Raw genomic sequence first — 15,051 nt, 5'->3', positions numbered from 1 at the left:
TCCTAAATAAAGGACAGTTTTGCAGTTTATCATTGAAGAAGAAGCAGTGAAGAGATTAGAGAGAAAACAGCAGGAACCATTTGGAGTGGTTTCCCAGGTGTCAGAGCTACTGCTGACATACACCAGTACGAAAGCTTTCAAATCTGTTACAGAAATATGTTACACAAATCATGCATTTGCTTGATTTAGGCACAGGCTTAAGCTTGTAGTCATAATCATGTTAATTAAAAAATTTAAAGCGTTTCCTTGAGATTTTACCTTATTCAAAATCTCTCTGCTGTGTGCCCTGAAAGGCTGAGATTTAGTTATGTTAATGTGTAATATGATTTGAATGCAGAAGTCCCAAGAGCTAATTACATGTATGTGATCCATCACCACCTCCTTTTCCATGGCTGAATCTCCAAATCAAATCAGAGGACCCAGCGGGCTCCCTGGCAGACCCGGGTTCACCGCTGAGCATGTGGAAGACCCCGCCCCCCCGCAGTCCTGTGGGACACTCCACGCACCACCCCACCATCGCAGTGTTCACGAGCCACGCTGCTATCTCGAGGTATGTAGATAAACTTTTAAAGCTGTGCGTATGTCCGAATTGAATCAGCACTGAATCTTCAGATTCGGCCAAATCGAATCAGGGACAGCGATCCAAATAAACAAATCGAATCGCTGTCCCCAGTTCAGGCCGAATCCGAATCGAACAGGGCCTGCTTCGCACACCCCTGCTAAGCACTCTTACAAACACACTACTGTCGGAAGGACCTTCTGCAGAGGTGTCCCACGAGGAGATTCTTTTAAACAGGAGCATCCCCTTGGGCTGCGCCTGCACCTTGCCTACCTCCCGGTGCCCTTTATGTCCTCAGCTGCAGGGCAGGGCACCCTTTCAGTTCCTTGTTTCCTACACCACCTTTCAAGTTCCTTCTTTCTGTTGGTGACCATGAGATGAAACCCATGGCTTACCTATATTTTTGTGCACTGAAACAGCTCTTCTTTAGCTAGTTTTTACTTGAAGCTCATGTTACAATTCTTCGTTTTGTTCCCGTTCTTAAATGCACTGGCACAATAAAAACGTTTTCTACACAGCGTTACTATGGCTCTCCGGCCCACCTAGACTTGCTAGGGATAAAACACCAACGTTTTAAAATCCTGTTCTTCTTGCAAGGTAGTGGTTCTTATAAATGACAGACACTTGAAGGGCCTCTTCTGCCTCAGGGAAATATATAAAACAGTATATGTGCTCTTTTTTCAAAAAAAGACAAGGAGAAGGAATCTCTCTTGCAACTCGTCCTTGTGAGAGGTTCAGAAAGCACATTGTCTGAACTACTTGAGAAGAAAGCCCCTGAACTGCAGCAGCACCCCGGTACACCTGGAGTGTACCACGAACTCCAGACCTCAGGCCTTGTCAAGAAAATCTCATTCACCCACTAAAGGATCAGCAACAAACACCAAGTCTTCCTTGATGCAGTTTTTTGTGACGTGGGGGGAAAAAAGCACTGTTTTCAGGGTGCTGGGATGGATCCTGCTGACACTAACTTGAGAAGGAAAAAGATTGATCCTGGTGCTGCTTTGCCTACACTGTTAATTTGATTCTAAATTAAGATTTAAAAAAAAAATAAACAAACTTAGAAAATATGGCAAATACAGTACGTAAGCCTTCAAGCAACTAATCAGAAACAGGCTCAGACAGGCTACCAAGGCTGTCTTGGCACCATTTCATGAACTGGTGTACGCCTTACAGGTACTGAAAACATAGCCCCTAGATCTGGCTACCCGCTAGCGTACAAGATGCACTTCCAGAACTGTGACTCTAGCTGAAGAACTGGCTCATAACTTTGTTTCCAAGAAACAGCACAACATGCAATAGAAGTACATACAGTCTCCACCTCCCAAGACATTGAAAAAAGACGGCATCAGATGATAAGCTTATGGCCACCATATCTTTATGAGAGCGAAGTAGCGATTATGATCGACTACCTGTCAACAGGCAAGACCACCAACGGGAGAGCATGCTAGTGACTGCCTTGTGACAATCCATCAGAACAAGAGCTGCCGAGATTTTGAGTGGACGAGCGCTGCTTCCCCAGGACAGCGCATCGCTCCACACATCCCAGGCTGCACAGACCAAACGAGGCTTTGTACTGCTTCTACCCGGTCTAGTCACCGGCTTTGATTCAATTCCTTTAGACCTGCCTCTGCTCCCCGAGTTGAAGGAAGACCTTTGTTGAAGAGTTTCAGTACTGATAACAAGGAGGTGATCACAGAAGACCAGAAGTTTCTGGACATGTAGGACAATGGCTTCTACAACCGTGTTGCAGCTGCACTAGATCAAATGCACTGATGTCAAGGGGAAGTCTGGTGGAAAGCAAAAGAGCACAAACGGTGCTCCCTTGTTAGGTGAGAAGCCTTCTGAACACCCTTGGACGTGTTGTCCCTTTAGCTTACCATCTTTACCCACAGTTCAAACAGCTATATTTTTACTCTCCATTTGAGCTGCGGTGGGGAAGACCCTGCCACGCAGAGTGTGCGCCTTCTGTCTCCACATCCACAACACCCCTACCCATACTCCCAGGAACCAGAGTCCAGGTTCTAAGACAAGCTAGAGCAACTACGACATCTACAAAGCGATGAGGAGTATGCTCATCAGTGATCACTCCTCCAGCACAAAGCAATCCGTCTCTGGCTCTTGTGAATTAGCCAGAGCTTTGTATCGATGGCCATACAAAAACCTTTGGCAGCAGACGACGTTTGGAATTGCAAGTAATGGATCCCGGGGCTCAATTCCACTCCCAGGAACAGATCTGCTTGCCATGTATCAGAACAGAAAAGACCAGATGTTCTGTACCAAGGAGGTTTCAGCCTAGAATCGGACTTGCCTCTCTCATTCCCTGGACGTCAGGACTCTCATCTGAGAGCATTCAGATACAACAGAGCCCCGATGCTAATGACAGCCCCAACACAGTCAAAGCAGATTTTGTGCTTGAATCCAGTGACTCCCTCAACTTGGCCCCAATCACAGCTCTAACTCAAGCCAATGAGATCATGCAAAGTGCAGGTCAAATCCTGACCCCAAACTTAGCTATACCTCACAGCCTGAATGTGGCTATCTAGTGGTCATATTAACACACATGCTGGGTTCTAATCAGAAGGACATCACGAGGTTCATTTATTCAGAAAATAAAAGAGATTCTCTTTCTAGCCAATGCAGAAGCATCCTCTGTCATTAGAGACTTCCAAAGAAGTTACCTTAAGTTGGGTGGTAGCCTCAAAGCACTCAGGATTCTTCATTAATGTCAAAAGCATTCATTTGGCAGCAAATTCTGCTCGCTGGCATTCTCCCAAACGGTCACAAAAGTCTTTGCGCAGTCCACGGTGGCTAGGTTCCTCAAATATCTCACTTCTGGCTTTTCATCAGAAATACCCCATGTTCCTGGGACCTCAGCATAGCACTGACAGTGCTACTAGGGCCTTCCTTTGAACTGTTTATTGTCCACCCTACCTGCAAAGAGCATCTTCTTGGTGGCTAGAGCCTCAGCCAGAGGAACCCCAGAGATCCAATCCCTCATGGCACGACCACCACACATACCATTCCAGAAGGACAAGATGACATTGATAACTGGATGAGGCCTCGCCTAACGTAGCTGCAGAATTTAACCTAAATCAAGCGCACCCTCTGCCAGTTTTCTTCTTCAACCCAGTCAAAGGGACACTAGCCCCTGTATTTTAGTCACAGTAAGGATTCTCTCCTATCATTTCGAGAAGGAGACCGTTGAGGAGTTTGCCATGGCTGTTGTCTTTGCTGACAGAATGAAAGGCCAGCTTGCCGTCTTTCCGAATGAGTTTTAGCCTGTGCTGGAAGGTGCTATGAAGCAGTAGTTTTTGACATGCACAGACCACTGCACAACTCTGATACAAGGCACTGCAGCGCTCCCTGGAATTCAGTTCAAACCTTTACCTAGGATTCCTAGATGAGATATTGTTTCGGTGACGGGACAAAGAGCCAACACCCGCTTGGACAAAGCCGTCCTAAAGTCACTGGACTTACTAGTTCACAGCTTGCACATCACCAGAAATGGAAAGCATTAGGGCAGTGGGAACCAACCTTTTTTGTCAAATGTGCCATCAATTAGCCCCACACCCTCCCCAAGTGTCACCCTGATCCCTTTCCCTTACCTGATCTGCTGCTCAGCTTTCTGCTTCCTGCCTTATCTGTCACTGTGCTGCCTGTCCCCTTCCCAATCCGCTGCATGCCACACACACAGACGGCCCATGCCGCAGGCTGACCACCCCTGTATCAGGGTAACAACTTAAGGAAAAGAGTAATTACTTATCCTACAATACCCGTGATTCTTCCGAGGTGCTGTCCATACGCACTGCGCAGCTGAATTTTTCCCCAGCTCCTACAAAGTCCTTCATCCCCTAGATTCTGCTTGAGCAAAAAACAGTACAGCTACCTTACCTACCCTTAGCTACGAGGCGCTGCTGGACACCCCGCACACTACAGGCATGGCGCTTGGAAACCTGCACTCAAGAGCATCTGATCACACACACAAGGGGGGCCACACACCAAAGCAGAAAACACACGAGCAACCACGTTAGTCTAATGTAATTAACTGCTCTTTTGGGACCTCAGGTTGAACGCATTTTGCCAATCCAGCCTTGCTTTAAAAAAAAAAACAACCCCCGCCCGAACCCGTTGTATTGTTCTAGATTTCTTGCATGAAAGCAGCCAAACAGCTTCAAGCTTACTAGACAAGTTAGGTGTCCTCACCTCAAGTTTAAAATTGACTTCTAAACATAAAAAAAATATATTGAACTGCCCAAACCCACTCTCAATTTGATAATGTGCTTTTGAAAAGGCAATAGTAAACCAGACCTGACTGTCCACACAAGTCAATTTAACAACTGCTTTAATGCAATTATTTTTAATTGCAAACATATCAGGAATAATCAGATCTAGCTAAACAAGATTTTTTTAAGAACAGAATTCTAGGATTTTGAAAACACAAAACCTCCCTCGAGTTCTCTTCACTTTACTTCTCTTCAGATGAACTTTTCATCTGAAAAATATGAACAGCTTCTTTCACATAAAAACAAGACCTAGATGAAACCTGCTTGCCAATAAATATCGATCCGTTAGCTCTAACTCCAGCTCCAGAGGCTGCTATATTTAGTAAACAGATTTAAAACTGGAAAAAAACACTCTTTAGACCACCACAACAATCAGACAGAGCTAAAAATGAGTCTTCCACACATCCTGTTCCCATCCCAAGGAACTAAACAAATCATTCCCAAGCAACTGAATTTAGGGCTTGAGAAATACTTTTCATATCGTTAGACCAGTTGGTGACCATCCTCACTGCCACCAGAAGAAACCCGACTTTTTGAAGACTCAAGGCATAAATAAAAAAAACAACAGTGCAGCACGAAGTATTGTGCCCAGTGCACACTACCTGCATAATAAACAGCCGACCTACAGGCAGCTGCATGTAATGCATCTCTAGTGTCACCTCCACTCTGCTACTTAAGTCACTTGGCAGGACTGTTACATGCTACATATACCAAGTTGAATTTGCTGCTGTCAAAAGAAAAAAAAATTCCCAAGACAACCTAAATGGTCTCCTATTCTGAAGTTTCTGACCAATATCCATAAAGTGGTCAACCCAAGTTGGTATCTCCTCATTAAAGAACCAAACTTTTTATAGGAGCACTCAAGAAATAACCTTTAACTTTTATTTTTTCCTATTTAGTCAAATCATCCATGTGACAAGCAGCAATTTATGTACCCCAGCAGATACATTTTAGTTTTTTTTATTGAAAGTCTATATTTAATGGTATATTTGGAGAGGAGCAGTGTGTGAGACTAGTATATATTTCTTAAAGTGATAGGGATCATTTAACAATGATATTCTAATTTCTTAAGATTTAGGAATGTGCTCTTCTATGCAGTAAGATCTTAGATATATTTAAATTTTCTAATGGCTTAACATTCATAAGGCCACCCATATATCTGATTTTCTATTTTCAAGCAGCTTATTGCACAATATGCAAAAATGCACAGTAGCACACTCAAGTATATGATGATGACCAACTTACTTTGCTTCATCTTCTGGAATTCAGCGGCTCGACCCTTTGGAAGTTTTTCATGTTCCATTTCAATTTTCTGTTCTTTATGATTTTGCATATTTTGTTCAGGAATCAAGTGCCGAAGAGGATTTGGAGGCATCTTTTTCACTGCATCAGTCTCTCCATCATTGTAAGCATCTAAAGCTAACACATGAAGAAATTTCTTTAGTTTTTTATGCAGTACAGAAGAAAGAGGCGATTCCAAAGCTGAATCCAAACAGATCATTCCGGACTTCCATGAAGGGCTAATGTTTTCAGATATATTTTTCCAGTCCATACCAAAACATGCGACCTTCCCAAGTGTAACAGCTCTAAGCAGCTTTTTTCCTATGGATTCTGCCTGCGATTTCAACCAAGACTTAATACAGGACACTTACAGGGGGCCTGTACACGAGTACAGAGGCTGCTCCAGCATGCTGCAATTACAGCGCGTCGGAGCAAACTCGATTAACTGAGTGTGCTGGAGCCGGGTAATTACCGCATGTCAGCCAGCCTTCACATCTCGTGTATCAGCGTCCCCATGCTTCCAGAAGGCGGCAGGGGTGGAACAAGCTCGACAACTGAGCTTTAGTTTAAGTGCCCCTGCCACCATTTCAAAGCGCAGGGACGCTGATACACAAGATGCTGCAGCACTTTAATTAGAGCGACTGTCAGAGCCACTCTAATTAAAGCACCGCCCCACTCTCCACTGCCGGAGCACACGTAAAAGTGCCCACAGGTTCTAGAGCAGTGGTTTAAACAGAAAGCCACTGCAAGTAAACTGTAATAGTGTATAAGGCAGGGAGGTAGAGGTACATGACTAGGGAATACAGAGAATCCTTTCAGCAGGGGAAATCCTGTTCTCTGAAATTGGACACCAAACTCCTATCACTTCAGAGACCCTCTTTCACTGACAGGGTCTACTTGCTTTTCTTATGAAGGCAGGAAAAACACATTTTACTCAGCAAACCCAGAGCCATGGTCTGTTCTAGAAAACCTAATGTGGGAAGAGCTTGTTATTGAAAGATATGCAATTTGGAAATGTTAATATTTACGTTTAGGCCTCTATAAAAGCTGAGTAAAAAAAGTCTACTTGTTTAATTTAATTTTAAGGCTCTGCAGTGGCCCTATAAAGGATGTTTTCCTTTTGCTCACTGCTAGTCCTACTGGCACCCAAGACGTATACCCCAAAAAGGACACCTTATAAACAGCTGTTTGATCATGTTGCACATGCACATTTAAATTGTGTTTCACCACTCGAACAAAACCAGCATTTGACTATCCAGTTGGAAGCACTGTCCAAGAAAACCCAGCTTTCCACCAAAGAACAACTATACCTCCACAACAACATATGCTGCAGCTTGCTTCTTCCCCAATATTGTCAGTAACAGAATTTACCCAACTGCAACCCCAAGCTAACTACTTTACAGCTTGGTGGGATTTTAGCTGGTGCACCTCTTATGAGACTTGACACTAGCTGGTGAACCATACCTGGAGCCACGTTTGGTACATGGGGCGGTGCAGAGGGAAGATTGAGATTGGGTTGATGGCCTTCATTTTGAAGCGATGAAATACGCGGCTTCTTTAAAGCTAAATGCAATAAGTGGATTTGCATTAAAAATTCTGTTCAAAGCAAGCACCAGTATCTACTAGTCTTTAATTTAGCCGTCTCTTACTTATTCCATTTAAAAAAAAAAATGCAGTGTGACAACGGAGACATTAAAATATCTTAATTTCTGCTCTCACAAGCACCTTGCAAAACTTTTCCTTTAATATTTTTGATCAGATTAACACAGTTTTAGTTCTACCACACGGATTTTAAACTGTCTAGATCAAATTAGCTAACACCAACCAGTGGCACAAAGCTACATTTAAATGAGAATGCATAAAATAGAAAAACCTTGAATAATTATTAGAATGTGATTTTTTTTTCTAACCAGTATGTGTGTCTTCAACTTTAGCGGGGTCATTCTCTTCTATTTCGGGCATGCCTGCATCACCTCCTGGTTTGATTTTCTCTGTCAAAATAAAACACACAAAGTGCTTCTTTACTGTCCTTTCACAGTTTAAAAGAGTAAATTTAACATTTGCAGGGTGTGTTAGGCTGGCACCACTTGAGCAAAGTCCTTTAGCTACAGAACAAGCAACGCTGGTAACAATCCCCCAGCCTTTCCCATGGTAGCCTCCTGTCAGTGTGTCTCAACTGTGTTCTGGAGGGATCAAGACCACCTTGTTTGGATTCAGGGACTGATCTGCCCTACGAGGAGAGAGAAGGGCACCCACGTGATGGTTTCTGCAATCAGGATATGTAACTACCCATGAAAGAGCAAAGGCAGACACCTCAATGTCCTACAATAAAACTCATCATTTTGCTTAATCCAGAGGAATAACACTATTAGTTTAGGATTACCCAAAGGGACACCAAAAGGAACTACCTTTGTTGCTTGCAAGGTGATTTGAGGGTTCCTCATTTTTCACTACATTTTTTTCTTCTGTCTCTTGAACATTCTTTGACACGGCCTGATCATCTTCAGTCAAACCCAGTTCCGCGTCTTTACTGGCCTGGGTTTTCTGTGTACCCTGCTGTCAAAACAGATTAAACGGACATTAACAAACACGACCTTCAAAAGGAAAACAATGACTTGCTTACTCTTCAGTTCGAGGCTTCTCAACTGCAGCAGCCTCAGACAGACTGCTCCGACCACATCTTTCCCCACCAAGAGCATCACTATCGTTACGCGCTCCTGAAGGCCTTCTACCAAAGCAATGTCTCCCATTTACTGCGAGAGAGAAATTCCAGCAAGGTATCTGATATTATCAGTGTGGAGAAAGGTGGCAGCCGTGTGTAGAAACTGCATGTCCCCAGAATGGATGTGCCAGAGTAGTTACAGTTTTACCTGCTATGTATTATTAAGTAAGCGTGCAACTGCTCAGCTTTGTACCTACAATTTATTTTACAGATATTAAGGTCAGCACTAAAACAGGCTGCTAAGCTGCAGCCTGGCTATAAGTATAAATTGACTTTTATTAGTAGATGTTTAAGATTGTGAATCCAGAAAAGATGACAAAGCCGGTAGGGAAATACATAGCGCCCAAGCGAGGGGCTAACAATAATTACATTTTTATCTAGAGGAAAAGAACATAAAATGGGTGGGGTTGTACAGAGCATTTACTGGATGGAGGAACAGCTCCAGCTACATCTGGATGCCATCAGATTCCTGGACCTACATCAGTCTGGCTTTCATTCTGGGTATAAGCACAGAGACTGTGCTTGTGGCCTTGGGTCAGCAATCTGTGCTTGGAGATCAACAGGGGAAACGGTGTCTTTTTGACCTTACTAGATCTTTCTGTGGCCTTCGATACAGTGGAGACTTTGAGGTCCTGGTAAAGCATTTCCCTGTCCTGGTGCAGTCACAGGAGCACTCTTAATAAGCTGTCCTCTTCCCTAGCAAGAAGGTTCCAGAGGGTGGTGATGGCTAAGTGCCTGTCGTCTCCTGGGGACCTTCCTGTAACGTTGCTCAGGGCTTTACAGATTTCATAGATTTTAGGGTCAGAAGGGACCTCAGTAGATCATCAAGTCCGCCCCACTGCCCTGGGCAGGAAAGAGTGCTGGGGACAGATGACCCCGGGCAGGTGTTTGTCCAGTCATGCTGCCCCCACAGTGTTTAGCCTTAGCCCCTGTGATGTGTGGTCTGCTTGGTAAGTGGCCTGGGGCCGTGGCTGGCGTGGCCCCCAGACACTCTGAAATCGGACAGCTCTGGTGTAGGAGAACAGGCCGAAAAAACTAAGTTTGCTTGGTCTAGAGAAGCCCGAAGGGGGCATGATAATCATCCTCCAAAATGCAAAAGGGGACTGTAAAAAGGAAGGTCATGAACTCCCTTCCATAACTACTGGAAATAGGAAAAAAAATAATGGGCTTAAATTACAGTAAAGGAGATTCAGGTTAGACCTCAGGAAAAAACCTTTTCACTGTGAAGTTACGATACAGTTCTTACCCCTTTCTGCAAATACTGACAAGAATGTAAGGCAAGAATCCGTATTTAAAATAACTGGTATTTTGGTGTTTGGAGTACTTACTGGAGAATAAATGGCACTATTTAAAAGGCAGAGGAATTATTGTAGTGGCAGCTACTAACATCCATGCAACGTTTACAGAAATATGCACAATGCATAATTGTTTAGGCTGCTGCTTATGTAAGTTTTTAAATAGCAAGGTAATGTTTATCTTGCTGCACCTGCCACAACACAGCCCAACATTATAATACTACGCAATCCATTTCTCTCTAAAAACAGAGGTTTTTTAGTACAGCACAGAACATGTAAAAACATAATTAATTATAAGTTAACCATTTGGCAAGCCACAGCTAATGCCCCAGACTTCTAAATTAGTCCCAATTGACTGCGATTAATAATGAAGGTGCCTGGGCATTGAAACAAAAAATCCCTGTTTCAAAGATGAGATTATTTTTAGCCATTATTTACCTTTTGTTCCCGTACAGCTTGCTCCGCCAACCTCTTTATATTTTCTTCGTGTTGCATTCGCATTTCTTTGATCTGCTGTGCACACTGCAAACTAATAGGAAGCACATTTACAGTCACACATCGTTTGCTTTATACCAGTTTTCCCATAACTACCTCAAGAAAAAAGTGAACTGACACAAACAGAAGAGGGCAGGACACGGGGACAAGAAATCTGGGCCTGGGGTGAGAAGCCTGAGGACTGGAGAAGGGAACTGGACTGAAAGTCACAGAGGAGAAACGGACTGAAGGTCTAAGCACATTTCTCTCCAGAAGTGTGAAAGGAACCCCAAATCCCCGAGCCTTGTCATTATTCTGCTGTCAGCAAATATCTATGAAACCTTCTGGCATACGGTTTCACCCTCCCCTAGTGCTTGTTCACATACAGCTGTGTTTCTCAAACTTGGGTATGCAACACATTTCTAAAGGGTATGTGTGGAAGGAATGAGAAAGCAGAAGGGAAAGCAAAATTATAAACAGAGAAAAAGGAAGAAAAGAAAAAAAATGAAGTTGTCTACAATATCTCTTAGGGTGCTGAAGAGCTTACAGTGTGGTTGTAAGTGACATACTTTAATTTTTTAATATCCATGATGCAAAATAATAGGGGCACACGGCAGCATAACACTCTTAGAAAGGGGTATGTGCACCAAAAAAAAATGTGAGAACCACTCGGAGAGAGAATGACTGCCAACCATCATTATGAGTCGCTCTTAGTTTAAGCAGCCAATCTGCGGGGCAGATCTAACGATACAACGCTGACGATAAACTACGTGGTTGTCGACAAGATGCAGCAAGGTGGACTATATTTTTGTGCAGTGGGTGTTTCTCCCTTAAACATACGAAACCGAATACAAATATATTACTTTAAAATATCAAGGCTTCAGTGCAAACGGTCAGAAAAAAAGAGAGCAAAGGGAATCACGTAAGGCTGCAGAGGCAACGTTGCTTTTGGCGTATCTTAAGTTCTCAGTGCTTGACTTTTGTCACCTTGATGTTCTTTTAAGAGTGCACGTATCAAATATTACTAAGAAAGGCTGAAAGTGACTTGAAATGTTAACTATCCACAACATTTTCACTTTCATTCCAACAAAATCAATTTGTCGTGGAGACTTTGATGAACACAGATAGCCTCAATGCTCCAAAGAGCCGCAGGCTAAATATAACAGCTCTTCCCTCAAGTCAATTGTTGACATTCCGGAAATGGAGCATTTTAAGTCAAACTTTAAAAAAAATTGGCACAATCTTGACACATTATAATCTCCAGGCATTTTTCCATTCTCAGCCAGCCTTGAGCACCAGAAAACAGGGGCTTCAAATACAGTGCTGATACCACCTTTGATCTGACAGCTTCCCACTGGAGACTCTTATGTCTGAGGATTAGAGAACAAGCTCTAAGTTCCCAGTTTGCGTTTTAACACAGGTTTACTTTTATGAAAACGGTGCACAAGTCTATAGTTGCTACAAACATTCCAAGTCATACCTATCGTACTCCAACCTCCTCATAAGGTAAGTATTGTTCTTCTTGTACTCATGAAGCTGGTCCTCTTGACGGATGAATTCCTGACGTAACTCTGCTAGTTGTTCTAAGCCAAATAATACAAATCAAAGCGAGTAGGAAGAAGTCCTCCCAACATGCATACTTTTTACTATTGGCAACTCCTATCTGAGGGGATGCTCCTATATGCCAGTTTACTTTCCTATGAAAATATTCTTGATTAACTGTTCACAAATTCTTTAACATACATTGCATATTTGCCTGATGTATCAAGGTATTCATGTAGACTAGAAGCCAATAGCAAAGTTTATTTTAAAACTTTAAGAACAGTACCTGTGACCTTCCATGCGAAGGAAGGAGGGGGAAATTTTAACTATCACCACATCTTCGTTAAGATGATGTACCTATTTGTGGGAAGTAATATTCAAGCTGATTTTGACACGTGGCAATAACTGGAAGCCTCTCAAGAGAGGCCAGCAATTTACATTAGTTAAAAACTGCTTTTAAAATACAGCAGGCATGTTCTATGCTTTTTTTACTGACAAGAGTGAAATTCAAACAAATATCATACTTTTGCACTTATCTATATTAATATTTGACATATGTTTTTCATTTAATAAGCAGCTGCTCTAGAAACTTCCCTTCTTGTGCAAGCTGCAAATGTGAAATATTTGTGAAGCTGCCTACTATTTTATTATTAAGTTACATCTATTTATATACACTCAGTAATTAAATCTATTTGGCCTGCAGGCAGGTATGAAATTTTGGCAATAGCTCCTCTCAACTGCTTTAAACATAAGCTCAAGATCTTCAGAAAGGCAGAAGTCAACATTACAGCATATGGAGCACAGAGCTGCAATCTTCCTAGTGCACACAAGGAAAATCCAAACCAAGTGAAGTGAAGTTTTCTGGTCCATTTCTAATTCCACAGGTCTCTAAGCTCTGCAAAATTCAGAGGATTTTCTCTCTCTCTGCTGTACTGATAATTTTTACACTAAATGTTTAATATAAATTTCATATCATTAGCCCATGTAATATTATGTATTATCTTTATCATGACAAAGACTTTAGATGTACTCCAAGCTGTTTTCTAAGAAGCATGGTCTCTTTGCCACTTCATAACAAAGACTGCTATGAAAGTCCACCCCAACATTCATCTAAGCCTGAGAACATAATGCAATATTTCATAAAACCTGAGTTTACACGATGGAGATGAGCTACCACTTGTTAATGCTTTAGCACCAGATATGCTTTAAATATTGTATTTCGGGCCCGTTCCTCAACACCCAGAGAATTCCACAATATGCCATATCACACTTGAACTGAATGTTCCTTACCCTTTAAACGATGTATGTCTGCCATTTGATACGATATATTGTTCTGCAGCTTGATCTGGAAAAAAAAAAATCATAATTGTAAATAAATTAAAATGCATTTTTAGAGCTGATTAAGCCAGGTGCATCTGAATGCGCTTTGATCTCACAATAAAATCAGAAACAGTCTTAAAAACTTTGTAACGGGCTTTCAGAAATCACGGCTAAAAGGTGCTGGAAGTACAAAATACCAATTAAACATAACAAAACGACATCCCCAAGCTCAGTGCCACTTCTAGGTTTAGCTAAATCTAATTCTAACAGATGTAGTCTCTGGAGATTCAAACAGAAGTACATCCAGACTGCAAAAAATTGCAGCAGCTTTTTACTGTAGGAGGACCACAAATTGCAGCATAGTTGTTTTTCATTGCTCACACCTAAATGCATAGAAGTAAATAAAAACTATTCATAATGAAAAATTATTTTAAAGTTTTTGAGTTTTACTGAAGTGGGATGCTGTGGCAAAAAAAACAGTTGAGGACCTGTGCTTTAAATAATACTGATAATCAAAATGCATCTTTTTAAGGAGCCTGTGTCAGTTCTGATGTATGCAGACTTTTAAAGGGCCTTTTTGATTAGATAAGCTTATTATGTAATTTAAAAACACCACTGACAATTGCAGTACATAAAAAAAATATATAATAAAAAGCCATCATGTCAGAATGTTTTACGTTTCTTCACTTAATAAGGGAGAACAAAAATAAAGAGGAAAAGATGGAGACACAAAACATACTGTGCCTGATAGAAAACCCCCTTGACTTTGCATGGCACTTCTCACAGAACAGAGAGATCTACCTGTGATAGTCTTGGTCCCAGCTCGTAGAAGCAGTGACTGTGCAGAACAGGAATTTTTAGTTCTCTTAGTTTTGGCTCTATTACAAGATTAATGTCCCCCAAGGTTAGCAGAGGTCATGTCAAAAGTGACCCCCTGCTATGGCTTCAGCATTATTCAATACTGGAATTCCAATAATATTCCAGACCCCCACATATCCAACACTTTGGGAAGAAAGGACATTGGCTGTTTCAATTTGCACCCAGTTCCTGAAGTTTTAAAGTCTGAGAGTCAGATAAGATTTCCTGCTGAAAAATCATGCCCTCAGTCTCTTTAAAAAAGCACCAAAATCATCTCCCCACATTTTTAACCCGTAAAAAGGCTGCACAGTGCATTTTTAGCTTTCTGTTTGAAAGAGGGCACTCAGCATCTGACTGATACTACAATTCTATTTGCCCAGTACAGGACCCTTAAAAACTATTAACATTCAAGAATTATCCAAACCATGAAAAACACTACATACACAAGGGCATGAAGCCAACCGTTCTAGTCCTGCTTTACAAACTCATTAGCACTCTTTTGCTTGTGACAGATTATGATGTCCTAGCTCATACCATCGATACCCAAGGTGGTGGTATCAGCAATAAACTGCATGCCCACAACAGAGGAAAGGAACTGAACGACGTGGTAGGTTGGACTGTTGAGAGGCACTTCCAACTACTCTGGTCTCAGTGGAAGGAGAAATACTATCCTACACCTCTCCCTCAAACAGCCAGTGGATGGGAGAGATGGGAGGA

The 15,051-nt window shown here is 42.1% G+C and overlaps 1 protein-coding gene across 3 annotated transcripts in view; it reads right to left on the bottom strand.

The window, feature by feature from the left end:
* GOLM2 (golgi membrane protein 2) overlaps nt 1-15,051 on the bottom strand; it is a 38,139-nt gene that overhangs the window by 11,046 nt on the left and 12,042 nt on the right. For 2 of the 3 annotated variants that reach the window (XM_006270811.4, XM_006270815.4), the window contains exons 2-8: nt 13,447-13,501; nt 12,095-12,197; nt 10,579-10,669; nt 8,532-8,679; nt 8,034-8,114; nt 7,588-7,686; nt 6,088-6,261 (exon numbers count right to left, since the gene is read on the bottom strand). In XM_006270811.4, coding sequence (XP_006270873.1) covers nt 6,088-6,261; nt 7,588-7,686; nt 8,034-8,114; nt 8,532-8,679; nt 10,579-10,669; nt 12,095-12,197; nt 13,447-13,501 — 751 coding nt within the window. The remainder of the gene's footprint in view (nt 1-6,087; nt 6,262-7,587; nt 7,687-8,033; nt 8,115-8,531; nt 8,680-10,578; nt 10,670-12,094; nt 12,198-13,446; nt 13,502-15,051) is intronic. The other variant, XM_006270812.4, reaches the window with a different exon arrangement.

This window comes from Alligator mississippiensis, chromosome 11, assembly GCF_030867095.1.
Source record: "Alligator mississippiensis isolate rAllMis1 chromosome 11, rAllMis1, whole genome shotgun sequence".
Lineage (NCBI taxonomy): Eukaryota > Metazoa > Chordata > Crocodylia > Alligatoridae > Alligator > Alligator mississippiensis.
Note: the sequence above shows the minus strand (reverse complement) of the source record. Positions and strands in the feature narration are given on the sequence as shown.